We start from the raw sequence: 14,277 nt of genomic DNA, 5'->3' as shown, positions 1-14,277 counted from the left end.
GTGTAAGAGATATGGAGGCAGATGATTTCGCTACAAAGTTTGAGGGAAGGTGAAATAAACACTAAAACACTAAAAAAGTAAAAATATAATAAATAAATAAATAAAAAAGGAGGCCTAAATTTAAGATTGATGTAGTTGATTTACATATAAAATGTTCATCCATTTGGATTACACAGTTTAAGGTAAAATAAAATATAATAATAATAATAATAACAACAGCAAAATAAAAAAATTAAAAAAATCATGGCATAGTTTATTAATGAACTATTTGTATATCTATTTGATTTTATTTTAAAATATATTTTCATAATGCATTTATTAAAATTGCTTAAAATCGGTATAAATCTGGAAAATAGTTTGTCAGTTATGCAAGAAGACAATAACAGCGTAATTTTTCCAGCTAAAGTCCGTTCATTGATGATTCAATGATGTCATCATCCAGTTCAGCTTTCTTCCAATAGTGTCTGTGCAATCAGTCAAGAGTCCCCAACTAAACAAGCCAAAGGTGACAGTGGCAAGAAACCAAAACTCCATCAGTGACAAAAATGGAGAAAAAAACCTTGGGAGAAACCAGGTTCAGTCAGGGTGCCAGTTCCCCCAAATTCAGTTAATTCATGGGTACAGTATGGCTAGCTGTGGAACAAGTAATGTTCATTTAGTTAAAATGTGTGAGACTGAAACTTAAAACACATTCAGTTTGAAATCTTTTCATTTACAGTATCCTATTTATCACTGAAAAATAGGCCTATGCATCACATTAAGTTTACTAAGTATATCGTAAAACTGTGTAATCCAAATGGATAGAAATTTAATATGCATTTCAAATATATAAATCTTAAATCTAGGCATAAATATTTATTTGAGTGTGCCCACAGTTGAAGAATCCACTTACAAACACAGAGGCAAAATCACAAAGCCTGACAGGTTTTTATTAGTTCTCAGTAACTTATCATCATCTGAAACACAAGTGCTTTATTCTTCTCCTCAAAATAAAGAAAGCTCAGAAAACAATAATGAATGAGAAAACAGACATCTGGCATCCAAACATTTCCACCCCGGAGCGATTTCAGCACCATTCGTGATCTTCTTCATCATGACATCATAGATTGCCACCTTCACCTGCTGTCAAGATAAAAGACTGCTCTTTCCACCAAACATTAAACTCAAGTGACTTAATAACATATTATTTTCTTTTTATGCATGAAATAGACACAAAAACACCTCGTGCTGTATATATATTACCACCACCGATCAATAGAGTTGTTGCTATGGTAGCTAAGACTGAAAAAATAACAATTAACACACTTTTTTAGCATTTCTATTAATTTCTTAGTAAAACAGATCATCAGGGACAAATCAAATCATCGGCACATGACAAAAACCCCTGCCTCAGGTTCGCAGCTGTGTGAGTTTGTGCCTATGTGTGTGTGACGGCAGAAGGTTGAATGATGCTTTGTTGCTGGAGGACAGATTGCTTTGACACGTGTAACCAACCTTAGAAAATATGATCGAAAACATCAACCGGCTTCATTGCTCTCTATCAACTTTCTCTTCCCAGAATAATCTCCTCACTTCCATTACTCATGACTCCTGTCTGCTTACTCCTGTGAAAGTCTCCCTCCCTGAATATCCCTCTTGGCCTCGGGAGGTGTTATGACAGTAAGGATGGAGTGTGTGAAGAGCAAGAAGGAGCATGAAGAGAGACAGTGCTGGGGGCGAGCTGGATGGAGGGTAGACGGGAGTTAAAAAGGGGCACTGTTTCAGAAAGTTAGCCTGGAGAGACAGACATCAACCAATATTCGTTCTCCATTCAGACCTGCCCGTCTCAGCCACCACACTAATAGTTTGGCGGGGGGAACATCAACACCAGTCAAAATGATCTTGAGTAGCACATAAACACACACACACACACATACACATACACACACAGACATTAATGAACACATACAGACACCTATAATTACACACCTGACCGCAGAAGAATGACTGGGATCAAACTGACTGGGTCATTCCTGCTATGCAGTACATTTTAATGTCCACATTATAAATGTCTAGATGTACTAGAAAAATATTAAGTTCACAATTTTTAAAGATGGAATTAATTTAAAGATGGAATTAATTGTTTTTCTTTCACCACAACATTATGAGGAGATAATGACACGTTCAAGTCTGCCTGGGAAGTTTGTATTATTGAATTGGGAAGTCATAATTGCGGTGTAATTGCGTTAAAATAACTTCGGAGCAAGATATTTTGATGTACATTTTCTGCATAAAATGAAAAAACAAGATAATAAGGAATAAAGAAGGTGGGGAATTGCTGTTTTTATGCAATTTATGAAGTTGCTGTAAATTTCAATTTATATATTTTATCATAGTTGTCCAATATTATTTGGTACATGCAACTTAAATAGCTTTATTGTAAATTTTAAAAGAAGTTAGATGTTTTTTCACAGACATACCGCCCAATTTAAAAACTCTGGGCTTAAAAAAATCCAGTGGTTCCCACTTATAATTATAACTTTTTATGAAGTATGAAGTAACTAGCAAAACACAGACACACACTAACACACAGATACCAGCATTTTTTTTTGTTGTTGTTGTTTTTTTGGACAGATTATTTACATATTGCAAAACCAAATAAATCTAAATGACCTCAAATTGACACTCTGATATAAGCTGATTCTATAACAGACATCCTTTTGATTTATTTCCACCTTTTTAAGCTTCATGTTAGGCATCATGTCAATCTTACTGCCAGTGTGTAAATAAAAAGTAATCAATTTAAATGTCAAAAGTTATAGGTTTAAGTACCTGAGCTTGAGCTGTGCATATTTAAGAATGTCAGGTATGCCTTTTAATAAAAACACTTACCGCACAGTTTATAAAAAGGGTATAAACATGAATAATCCAACTGTTTTATTTTGTATGAAACTGTCATGTCTTATTCTTTACACATACTCACACACAGACCTGTCTCTGGAGAATTCAGTGATGACATTGCTGAGGTTTAACCACAGGGCAAAAAAACCCAACATGCCGAAATCAATGTCACATTCATCCACTCATTCGCTTCAAACTGTGATGAACAGGTCAACAAACAACCACCTTATCTGTCTGTCTCCCTTTTGGAAATTTTGATATCATTATTTTTGTGTCTGTGTCTCCAGGCATGGGAGGCACCAGATCAGACTGGTCTGTTCTGATACAAGGCTGCGGAAACCAACATAATTAGACAAGGCCAGGACGAGTGAAAAGAGTTGACAAAATCTAGCCCCAAGAAGTTTTGTCATTATGTTCTTCCTGTCACTGACGCTCCATCAAGGGATGAAAGTTGACACACCTTCCCCCAGGCCTCAAGCTGTAACCATACTATAAGAATGATGGTATTTGCTTTCATAAAACTACAATTGCTGCATGATTCATGTTTCACATAAATGATGAATGGGAATGAGGTTTACATTAATAGCTGTCATTTAAAAGGCTTTATGGAACAGATTTCTGAATGTAGAGATCATATGGGGAAAATAACTTAATTCACATTATTTAAGATTAAAGCTTGTTACTAATCGCTATTCACATTCTTAACTAAACATTCAGATCTTCCTTACAAAAAGTTAACCCTATAATTATAGTTTCCACCAAAATACAGGGAAGCATTTTTTCATGGGGATAAAATTTTATGGACCTCAGCCAAACACAAAATAATACAAGTCTTTTTTTTTTTTTTTTTTTGCTTTTTATTCAACTATTCCTTTTTTGAAAACACCAGCTATCCAGTGCGTTGTGATTGGCCGAATCCCTCAAGCGCGTGACGGAAATGTTACAGCCCTTGTCATACTGTGATGTGTGTCCAGGTCAGAACACCAGCGCGACGAGACAAAACCAATAAAGCCCATTACAAAAGAGCCATTTGTTGCATCCAGTAGGGACATAATTACTGATTATAATGACTTATACTGTCTTTTTACACGTTACGTTGCGTATTGTGCTGCGTAAACATAAAACCATGTCTGCATTTGTGATTGGAGAAACAACAAACAACAAGCGCGACTCTACACTGCTCAAAACTCACATTTGAATCATCAGTGGCAAATTCAATATGTAAAAGTACTTACAGGCTGTGAGTCAGAAGTGCCAGACTGTCCTTGCAAAGTTGGAATTGTCCCAATTTATAGAAACAGCCTTGGTTTGAGACTTTAGTCTTTGCAACTTCAGGGATCTTATCTATTCACGAACAGCTTGTAACACTCCAAAGAGAAAGGACAACTTGAAATTGCATCATATGACCCCTTTAAGGTTTAAGCATAAAGGCTCTTTCACCACATTTGGCTTTTAGTCTCATTGTACTGGTAAACATTTTTTTGTCAACATTTATTCACAGTCACAGATGTAGTCCTTATAGACTATAAAGGCTCTTTCACCACATTTGGCTTTTAGAGCACCCACTTTTTACTATGTCACCCAACAAACCAAAAAAAAAAAAAAAAAAAAATACAAATAAATAAAAACAATACAATAAATAAATAAATAAATAAATGAAAACTAATAATATAATAATAATAATAAATAATAATAATAAAATAATAATAATGTTAGGCTAACATTAGGCTTCATTACATTTTGGTTTTTTTTTTTTTTGTTTTTTTTTTATTCTTTATTTTCCGATAATAAGAAAGCCATTAAGTTTGTATCTAGATGCAAATCTTTACACTTATTTCTTTAATTATTAGTCTCTCTCACTGGTTATGTGTTTTCTTTCATTTATATTACTGTACTGAATGTATTTTTACCTCTGTCTGTTGTACCTTACTGTAACTAACTACTTAAAAAAATAAGATAAAGATAAGATAAGTAATGTTGAATACCATATTAACTAACTAACTAACTAACTAACTAACTAACTAACTAAAATCAAATAGGTAATGTTGAACACCACCCGCCACTGCTGGCGCTGTTCTTTCTAACGGGGTGTTTTTAGTCAGGCGGAGAGGGCGCCTAAAAAAGGTCCTTTTTCCTGATGATGTGTATGCTTGACAGCTCTATGTGAAACTAAACGACACGGAGGAAATAAAACTGTGCATACCTTTCGTTTACAGGCCTTTTTTTTTTTTTTTTTTGGTTACTGTGTTTTGGTGGCGTCTTTAACCGTCACTGAAGATGGAGACGCTTTACCATCAGACCAATAAGTGAGTTTGTTCATACTGCTGCTGGTTTAGCTGGCTTACCAGCAAACAGAACTATTAAATGCTCTGATATCAAATGCTGAACGTTTTCATGCGTTCGATATAACATGTAACAAATAAAATACTCTTTGAAATCTGTTGTATGGAAATACAATATAAGCTGCTTTGGTCTGACAGCATCTGTGAATTGAAGATGATGTAGGTTTCTCTATGCAGTTAGTTTATGATTTTCAGTAAGGTTGATATTATGCTTCATTAGGTCTGTCACCTGTTTAGTGCACCAAAAGTGTGGTTGTACTGTCAGTAAGGTAGAGCTTGTATGATGCTGTTATCTCTCTGACAGTGTACCTGTAGTGTGGTTAACCTGAAGGGCCCATTCACTCAGTGAATAATGACTTCAATAATGTACAGTGTATTTAACCCCCTCTCTTTTCTCACTCATCCATGTCTTTAACTTTCAGACAAATTCAGGAGGTTCAGTCTCAGATGGGACGACTGGAGACAACAGACCGACAATCAGTCCACTGTAAGTGTGTGTGTGTGTGTGTGTGTGTGTGTGTGTGTGTGTGTGTATGAGGGAGAGTGAATACAGATCTTCAATCCCACAGAGACGAGAGGATACAAATAGGACATATACTCCAAAGCATAATGACAATTAGAGCTGGGCGGTGTGGTTTATGAATATGAACATCATCCAAATGTGGCTTCATTATTCCAAATTAGTAGTTTTTGCCTGAGTTGACTATGTACTAGATAAATGGCAAGCAGAATGGGAAGAGTGTCAAAATAACAAATTAGTTGAAATAAATCCTGTGGTATCTACCAGATACTTACAGTACACTCATGTATAGATATGTTATACAAAATCTGAATATCATTGCAGAATGTAAACTATTTAATCTCTCCAGCTCTAATCTGCTAAATGCAACTCTAAGGCATGAAGATATTAAGATATTATAAACGGTAATGTTGTGATTTTCTGTAAAGCTGCTTTGAAACAATTTGTGTTGTGAAAAGCATTATCCAAAATAATTAATTTGACATTTAAATCCAGACATGACCAAGTTGTGTGTGCAAGGTGTCATGTAGGTCACATCAGACTGACTCATGAGTGTTTAATGAAGTGTGTAGAACCACCAAAATGTCAATATTTTAGCACTACATTGACCATAAAACGTAAATTTTTGCTCTGCCTAATTTTTTAATGTCATGAAACAATGATTTTAAATAGGGCAAACTTTGAAGGGCTTGTTTTGTAAGAGGGACCCAGAAAGTACAATTTAAGAATCTTTTATATAGTTATTATTAGGGGTGTAAATCGGATGGTTCGTCACGATACGATATGATATCGATTCTCATACCCAGCGATACGATATTTTCCGATACCTACCGAATTTTACGATACGATTACGATTCGATTCGATACAGGAGTATATCGATCGATATATCGATATTTTGATATTTTATATCTATTTTAAACAACCATCTACATTTTTATTAACACAAATGCAACCAAAATATTTAACAAGAACATTTATCTGAAAATTTTACATTCTGTACCTCAGTTGGGTCATTCACAACTACACATTTTTTTAAATAATAAAGAAAATAAACAATTGGAAAAACAATTCTGGCTGCAACTATGGGCTCAGGGCTAAAAATATTTTCTACAGATAACCAAATTACAAGCAATAGGAGAAAATAACTACAATACAACAAAGACACAAGTTCAATAAACAGCGCTTTTCAGTTTTTTTCAGCTGAGTCAAAAATAAATTTTCAGGTACCTACAGAAATGTAAAAGGCTAATCAAATGTAAAATAACTGCACAGTCTTCACTCTATAAATTAAATATAGATGAATCATTTCTGATGTTATAACGGTTATTTTTCTTTGACATTTTTGGATTTATTATTAGTTTGCTTTCACTTTAAGAACGAAGCACGGATTTAATATACTGATACACACGCCTTTTCTTTCTCAACTGTTTACGTTAAGACATATGCCTAATGAATGTGTTTACTAGGATATTCGTCAAAATGCGCATTTTGATTTAATTCTGTCTGTATTTATTCATCCATGCACAAAAAAGCGGAAGAGAGAGCTCGATTTAGTATTCACGCGGTCTAGACGCGGCTGTCAATGTGCGTGCGCACGCTTCAGATGTGTGCGCTGAAAACTTCTCACACAGCGCTCGACTGTTCCACCAACAATCCCGAGCGTCTTTCATGCTTCACCTTGTGCCTTCGGGCAAGGGCAGTCCTTATATTGAGTCCTGATACATGAGTTTGAGCGAGAATGCACGCGTTGGCGGTAATTCATAGGACATTATGTGAAAATGTGGACAGTGCCAAATAAGGTGCCTATTTATACTACAGATATCGATATTTTATGTGTGGCATCGATGCATCGTATCGTCAGACATCGTATCGATGTATCGATCCATATCGATGAATCGTTACACCCCTAGTTATTATTTATATATAAAATTAAGTCGTTTTTTTCTAAGTTGAATTTTATAAAATGTTTGTATTGTTTTTGTTAAATGAGGATCTGCCATTACACAGTCTGTGAAGCTGATATAGCAATAAACTTAAATACAATGAACAAACCAATTCTCATAATTAGAATGAATGTAATTACAAGACTATCTTACTCTCAGCTTTTTGTTGATATTTAATCACTGTATAAATTCACATTTATTCTTTTGCAACATATTAAAAGAACTAAGAAAGTGCACCAGATAACACCAGAATAACACCATAATAATTTGACATATATCCGGTGCAGTGTTGTATTTCCCCAAAGCATCATAAGCCTAATTAGTTTGTAGAGACCATCTGTGCCCGTGGTTAATCTATTTAGGCCTACAGTGCTTTTGGGAAACCCCAATCTAATTTACATGTGTGTACCGATTAACAATTTGTGTGGTGACGTGACCTCCATGACATCCACTACATGTTTTCCATGACCTCCTAATGTAGTTTCAGTAATCATGTCGCCCCATTTACCCCGGTATTTTCCACTCGTGATCGGATAATCTAGATGTAAAACCGCATGTAAACCGGCTCCCACCGATCTGCTTCGAGCAGCAGGCAGAGTCATCGTGGTGCCACTGACCAGCTGATTGTTCAGTAGAGGTGGAGCTTATGCAGAGAGCCGGGCTGGTGCCACGGCAGGAAGGACAGGGAGGAGGGACAGTTTTTTTTATGTATGTGTATGTACAAAGTCATTCAAAAGATTTTGTTTTTTAAGAAATTAAATATGTTTCATTCAGCAAGTATGCGTAATTTGATGTAAAGCTGAACTATTTTCAACATGGTAAGAAATGTTTCTTGAGCAGTAAATCATCATATGACACTGAAGACTGGAGTAATGATGCTGAAAATTCAGCTTTACCTTCACAGGAATAAATTAGATTGTAAAATGTATTAAAATAGAAAACAGTAGTTTTAAAATGTTAAAAAAAATCACAATATTACTGTTTTCATGATCAAATAAATGCAGCCTTTTGGGCATAAGAGACTTCTTTCAAAACCATTAATAAATCTTGAATTTTAGTTTAAGGATTTTGTGATGTTCTTGATTTGATTGCTGTTTGTGTACTTATGTTTCTGATGTTGTGTTTTCCTGCAGTACTTGAGAATGAACTTCAAGCAAGAATTGATCAGATCTTTAATCAGCTGGAGCGACTGGAGATACTAGCCAGTAAAGAGCCGCCAAACCGCCGGCAAAATGCAAAACTGTGAGTGCATCAGTACAAATATCCCCTAGTGTCTTCTTGAATGATGGAAAGATCCAGTCCTTGTGTTGATCTGAGGTTGGTTTCTGGAGAATAGCCAACTAGAGCAAAACATCCTTCCTGTCAGAAGATTAAATTAGAATCCAGTTTGATGTGTAATCATTAACCACACACAGTCCAGTATGTGAGTATGTGGAAGCTGGACTATAGGATAGTGGATAGATGGCAGCCTAAACGTTGTAGGTTCAAAGATCAGGAGATTCATAATCTACTGCAGGCCTCTCTACCATGACATAACCCATAAGAACATGAGTAGCTCTGGGAGGATTGATCTTGTAGTAAATACATAATGTAAATAGCTTTGAATAAGAAAGCCTCTGCCCAATGAAGAATAATGTGAGGTGAGAACATGAGTAGCTCTGGGAGGATTGATCTTGTAGTAAATACCAGTGAAATGAATGTGCCCAGTGAAACATTCCCGCCATGTGTGGCAAAGCCTGGCTAAAGCACTGCACAAACACACCTGAGGCCAACACACCTGTTACACTCACTCACAAAACACTGAATATCGTAAAGAGCAGACTATTCCTGTATAACAGCGTGTGTGTGAATGACCTCAAACACTCACGCTATACAGAAACAACAGAGGCTTTTCACATTTCAGGTTAGCATTATTAAATTAGTTTAACAATGTGAATCCTAGTTTGAATATAAAGAAAAGAGGGTTTTCTTTTTCTTATTTACATGAATTATTAAATCAATGTGTGTTCTAGCTATCCTACCTGTTTTTTAAGTTTGAACAGATGTTATATCTTTATCTGTTCTAATACTCTACCTGTTTTTAAGTATTTAGTCAAAACAGTGTTATTTTTTTAATTGATTTTGTCTAACTACATTTTTCAATTTTGCATTTTTCTGATTTTATAAAATAAAAAATATTAAATTATTTTCAAATATTAAATGAATAGCATTTTAGCTAGATAATCATTATTTTAAAATATAAATAATAGTATTTTTAAATAATAGCATTATATATAATTGAAACTATTTAGAATTAAAAAGAAATTAGATTTTTTTTGGTTTTTTTATTTTTTGTTTTTTTTATAATTATGTTTGCAATATATTTTAAAATAATTTTCAAAAATAAATATTACATTTATCAATATATGTATTTTTAATTTTTTTTATTTTTTAAATATTATTTTTATATAATTTTTTTTTTTTTGTGTGTAATAGTAATATTAGTAATAATAATGTTTTATCATTTTTCAAAAATAAATTTAAATTTTTATTTTTTGTTTGTGTGTGATTGTTATTATAATGAATGAAAAAATATATATTAAATTGTTTTTTTTTTTTGTTTATTGATGGCTGGAGTTAGTTCCAATAACTGGCCTGAAATTCTTTTACAGTCTTTGTATCATCCTTTTTGCTGAGTCCTGTTTGGTGTAAAATAAGATGTGAAAAGTTTTATTCGAAATTCAGTTTTAGCCGTTATTTTGATGAGTAATTTTTGTTGTGTGAAAAGTTTTATTCGAAGCTTCTACAACTCCGCATTACCAAGCAAGCCCTGTGTGTTGCTGTGTGGTCCACACTCAGTGTTTTTTTTTTCTGTAGGCGTGTTGATCAGTTGAAGTATGATGTGCAGCATCTTCAGACAGCCCTGAGGAACTTCCAGCACAGACGTTACGCTCGCGAGGCTCAGGAGAGGGAAAGAGAGGAGCTCTTGAGCCGAAGCTTCACAACAAACGTCAGTAAGACCACACACACATTCTTCTGCATAGTTTTTGCCCACTCTTTCTCTGTCACTCATCAGTCTATAAACACACATCACACTACTTAGAAGGCAAGATTCTGACAGTGCTGTGTGTTTTTTATGTGTAGGATGCAGACACCTCCATCCCTATTGATGAAACCCTGCAGTTTAATAGCAGTCTACAAAACGCTCACAGAGGAATGGACGACCTGCTGGGCTCCGGCTCCAGCATCCTTAGTGGCCTGAGAGACCAGAGGAGCACGCTTAAGGTGTGTGTGACGCACACAACACAGGGCGGATTGAACTATAGACCAGGAAGGGGAATTTTTTCCCATCCTCTTATCAGGGTGTTTCTAAAAATTCCAGATAGTGCTTGACTGATAAAGTGCTGATGGCTGATATAATAGTTTAATGATAGCCAAATGAAATGTAGACAGGATTACTTGACACAACAGATCTATCCATTTTCATTAAATATATATTATTTCTGCTTTATATCTATTAAGGAAAACATTTTAGTTTTTGCTAACAATGACACCACTGGATTGAGGTTATGTATGCACATATAGACACTGACTGTGTGTTTCCAGGGAGGAGTGTGTGCTCTTCCTGAAGCTCCTCTGATTATCTCCGAGCGTGAGAGACTGCCTCGCCTGTGCTTTTGGGAAAATGCGGAGTGAATGAAAGCTTATCTGTTGCTCACTGTATTCAAAGAAAAAAAAAATACTATAGGCCAATTTCACATTTCTGGGTTTTCGGCTTCCGGATTGACCTTCGCTGGGTAAATTTATTTCCGGTAACAGTGATGGCTGCGGCTAAAGAGAACTAGTTAAATATCGAATTAAATATCATGAAAGTGTTTGAATTGTCTTGGTGATTTATCGTGAGACTACAAAGCTCCAATTAAGAGATAAATGTAAGAACTTATTCTAAATGTTGGCGCTTAACTGATTAAATCATTCTTGATTTTGGTGCGGCAGATTCATAGTAACATTCCACACCTTCTGTTTTTTTTTTAGGGTACCCATAAGAAGATGTTGGATGTGGCAAACATGTTGGGTTTGTCGAACACAGTCATGCGTTTCATTGAGAAGCGAGCATCGCAGGACAAGTTCATCATGATGGCTGGAATGCTGGCTACTTGCTTTGTCATGTTCCTGGTGGTTAAATACCTTAGCTGAACTCTCCCAGCTTCAGCCGACCTTGCTGCTCGATCGCGTCAGTGGATCATTACGGTTTTCATGCCACATGCATCAAATCTATGAAAAATGCACAGGTGTCCTGAAAGAAAAATCACAGAACTGCCTCTTTGCAGGATGACTGCCACTCTCAACATCACAAACCTTTTGTGTCTCTAGTCTTTTTTCTTGAAATGTGTTTTTAAAAACATTGAATCCTTATGTAACTTGCTTCTCCGCTTATTCTGAAATAAGCAGCAAATTTGTCTTACTGCTCTTTATTTTGGAGTCCAGACTGAACTAAAACCTTTATTATCGCCTGTATTATATTATAGAAGCATTAGAGCAAATATTAATTAAAACAATTAAATAAAAATGTAATGGTTAGAGAATAGGTCTGTTATCTGGCTCTTCATTGCCACCTTCTGGACAACAAACCATAAATGTTTGGTTATTCAGTGCTGTGTACTGTATTGTTCATAAAGCTTCTAACCTCTAAATACAAATGTCTGTGTAATAAACTCAAATAGCCACATCCATCCAGCTGCCCTGAAATGGAAAACTCTACACTTGTTTCATGTTGTTAAACTGCGAGTGTGTATGCCTGGATCTAAGCAGGAGCCACAGCCTCCGGCAAACAGGAAATGAGACGTCTTATTGGACATCTGCTGCATGGATCTTGACGCTCTGTGTGCGCATATTCACACATGCTCAAGACCCCAGCAGCAAATCCTCAACAATATCCTCCTGCAATAGTCATGGATCAAAAATACCACATCACTTCTTAATGTAGTTTATTTGTATTATTTGTGAAAAATTATGTGAAAGTTAACAAAAAAAGATTCACCTGCAGTTCTTTTCACTGTAGTAAATGTCAGACAGACTCTATGATTAGAAGAGTAGAACAAATTTATATATCGACCAAACACTGATTTTAAGGTCTTAAAAGCCCTCCTCTGTAATCTGTAAGCAGTTATAATTGAAAGCTCTTTGTACAACACAGTCTCTTTAAAGGGATACTCCACCCCAAAATGAAAATTTTGTCAATCACTTTCCCCCATGTCGTTCCAAACCTGTAAAAGCTCAGTTTTTCTTCGGAACACAATTTAAGATATTTGTATGAAAACCGGGAGGCCTGTGACTGTCCCATAAAACTGCCAAATAAATATCAGTGTCAAGGTCCATAAAAGGTGTGAAAGTCGTCGTCAGAATAGTCCATCTGCCATCAGACGTGCAATTTGAGTTATATGATGCGACCGGAACACACGAAGAAAACAAAAAGAACAACTTTATTCAATAATTCATTTATCAACGGTCTTCTCTGTGTCTGTCTGTGTATGCTCTTCTGTATCATCCGCGCCACAAGGATGCACTGTTTCTACGTGTATTTAGCTTTGATTTGAAATAAAACAGCGCATCCTTGTGGCGCGGATGACACAGAAGAGCATAGACAGCATACGGTGATATGGAGGGACACCGAGGAGTCCATTGACAAAGGAATTATTGAAAAAAGTCATTATTTTTATATTTATGCATTTAGCAGATGCTTTTATCCAAAGCGACTTACAGTACATTCAAGCTAACAAAAAGTGTTCACGTTGCTTCATATAACCCAGATTGCACGTCTGATGGCAGATGGAGTATTGTGACAATGACTTTCATACCTTTTATGGACCTTGACACTGCTATTTATTTGGCAGTCTATGGGACAGTCACAGGCCTCCAGGTTTTCATCCAAAATATCTTAAATTGTGTTCTGAATTCGTAACTGAGCTTTTACAGGTTTGGAACGACATGGGGGTAAGTGATTAATGACAAAATTTTCATTTTGGGGTGGAGTATCCCTTTAAGAGACTTCATTCCCCTCCAATAGTGCCATCTAGTGTTAAAAGCTAAGACAGCTTTAAAATTAAGTGCGTTATGGGTAAACCTCTTTGGGGTGATGAATTAGCCTACCTTGCCAAACGCTTAGTGAAGTTTACACTTACACAATTACACCTACAGTAAGGATAAGTGTGTCACAAATTCAAGTTACTTTATATGGTTCAAAAGAGATTTCGTAACAAAACGTGCTGAACATTCCACAGAGAAAAAAATCCTAGAAGGTACTCTTTGTAATCTTCGATCATCGTATGTACAGAAATAGTTCAAGCAATTCTGGTACAACATTTGAAATGCCTTTGTTTGGCACTTTAACATTGCCAATAAAAAGGTTAAAAATCAGTACGTGCACACTGACACAGATCAGAATATGTATAGGATACTTTTATTGTCATTTGACTGGCAAAACAAACTATTTTTTTGTATGCTACTTTATCAGGTTATTACTACGTACGCCCAGAGCTTAATTTATTTGTCCAATGAAAGATTTCTCACAGATGCCATGTCCTTATCTGATAGCTTGCAGCTGGGTTTGCA

General features: G+C 35.5%; 1 protein-coding gene across 1 annotated transcript; it reads left to right on the top strand.

Moving 5' to 3' along the window:
• Positions 1-5,002: 5,002 nt before the first annotated feature.
• LOC109063224 (Golgi SNAP receptor complex member 2-like) lies at positions 5,003-12,398 on the top strand. The gene is made up of 6 exons (XM_019080310.2): positions 5,003-5,186; positions 5,645-5,709; positions 8,820-8,928; positions 10,543-10,675; positions 10,810-10,950; positions 11,701-12,398. Exons 1-6 carry the CDS (start codon positions 5,158-5,160, stop codon positions 11,860-11,862), a joined length of 639 nt encoding a protein of 212 aa, XP_018935855.1. The 5' UTR covers positions 5,003-5,157; the 3' UTR covers positions 11,863-12,398.
• Positions 12,399-14,277: the final 1,879 nt, after the last annotated feature.

Source organism: Cyprinus carpio, chromosome A3, assembly GCF_018340385.1.
Source record: "Cyprinus carpio isolate SPL01 chromosome A3, ASM1834038v1, whole genome shotgun sequence".
NCBI classification, from domain to species: domain Eukaryota; kingdom Metazoa; phylum Chordata; class Actinopteri; order Cypriniformes; family Cyprinidae; genus Cyprinus; species Cyprinus carpio.
Note: the sequence above shows the minus strand (reverse complement) of the source record. Positions and strands in the feature narration are given on the sequence as shown.

Excerpts from the sequence above, each read along its gene's own strand:
- LOC109063224 (XM_019080310.2), top strand. The coding sequence starts at position 5,158 with ATGGAGACGCTTTACCATCAGACCAATAA. Across the intron at positions 5,710-8,819 it reads AGACCGACAATCAGTCCACT|TACTTGAGAATGAACTTCAA; the intron begins GTAAGTGTGTGT and ends GTTTTCCTGCAG. Across the intron at positions 10,676-10,809 it reads GCCGAAGCTTCACAACAAAC|GATGCAGACACCTCCATCCC; the intron begins GTCAGTAAGACC and ends TTTTATGTGTAG.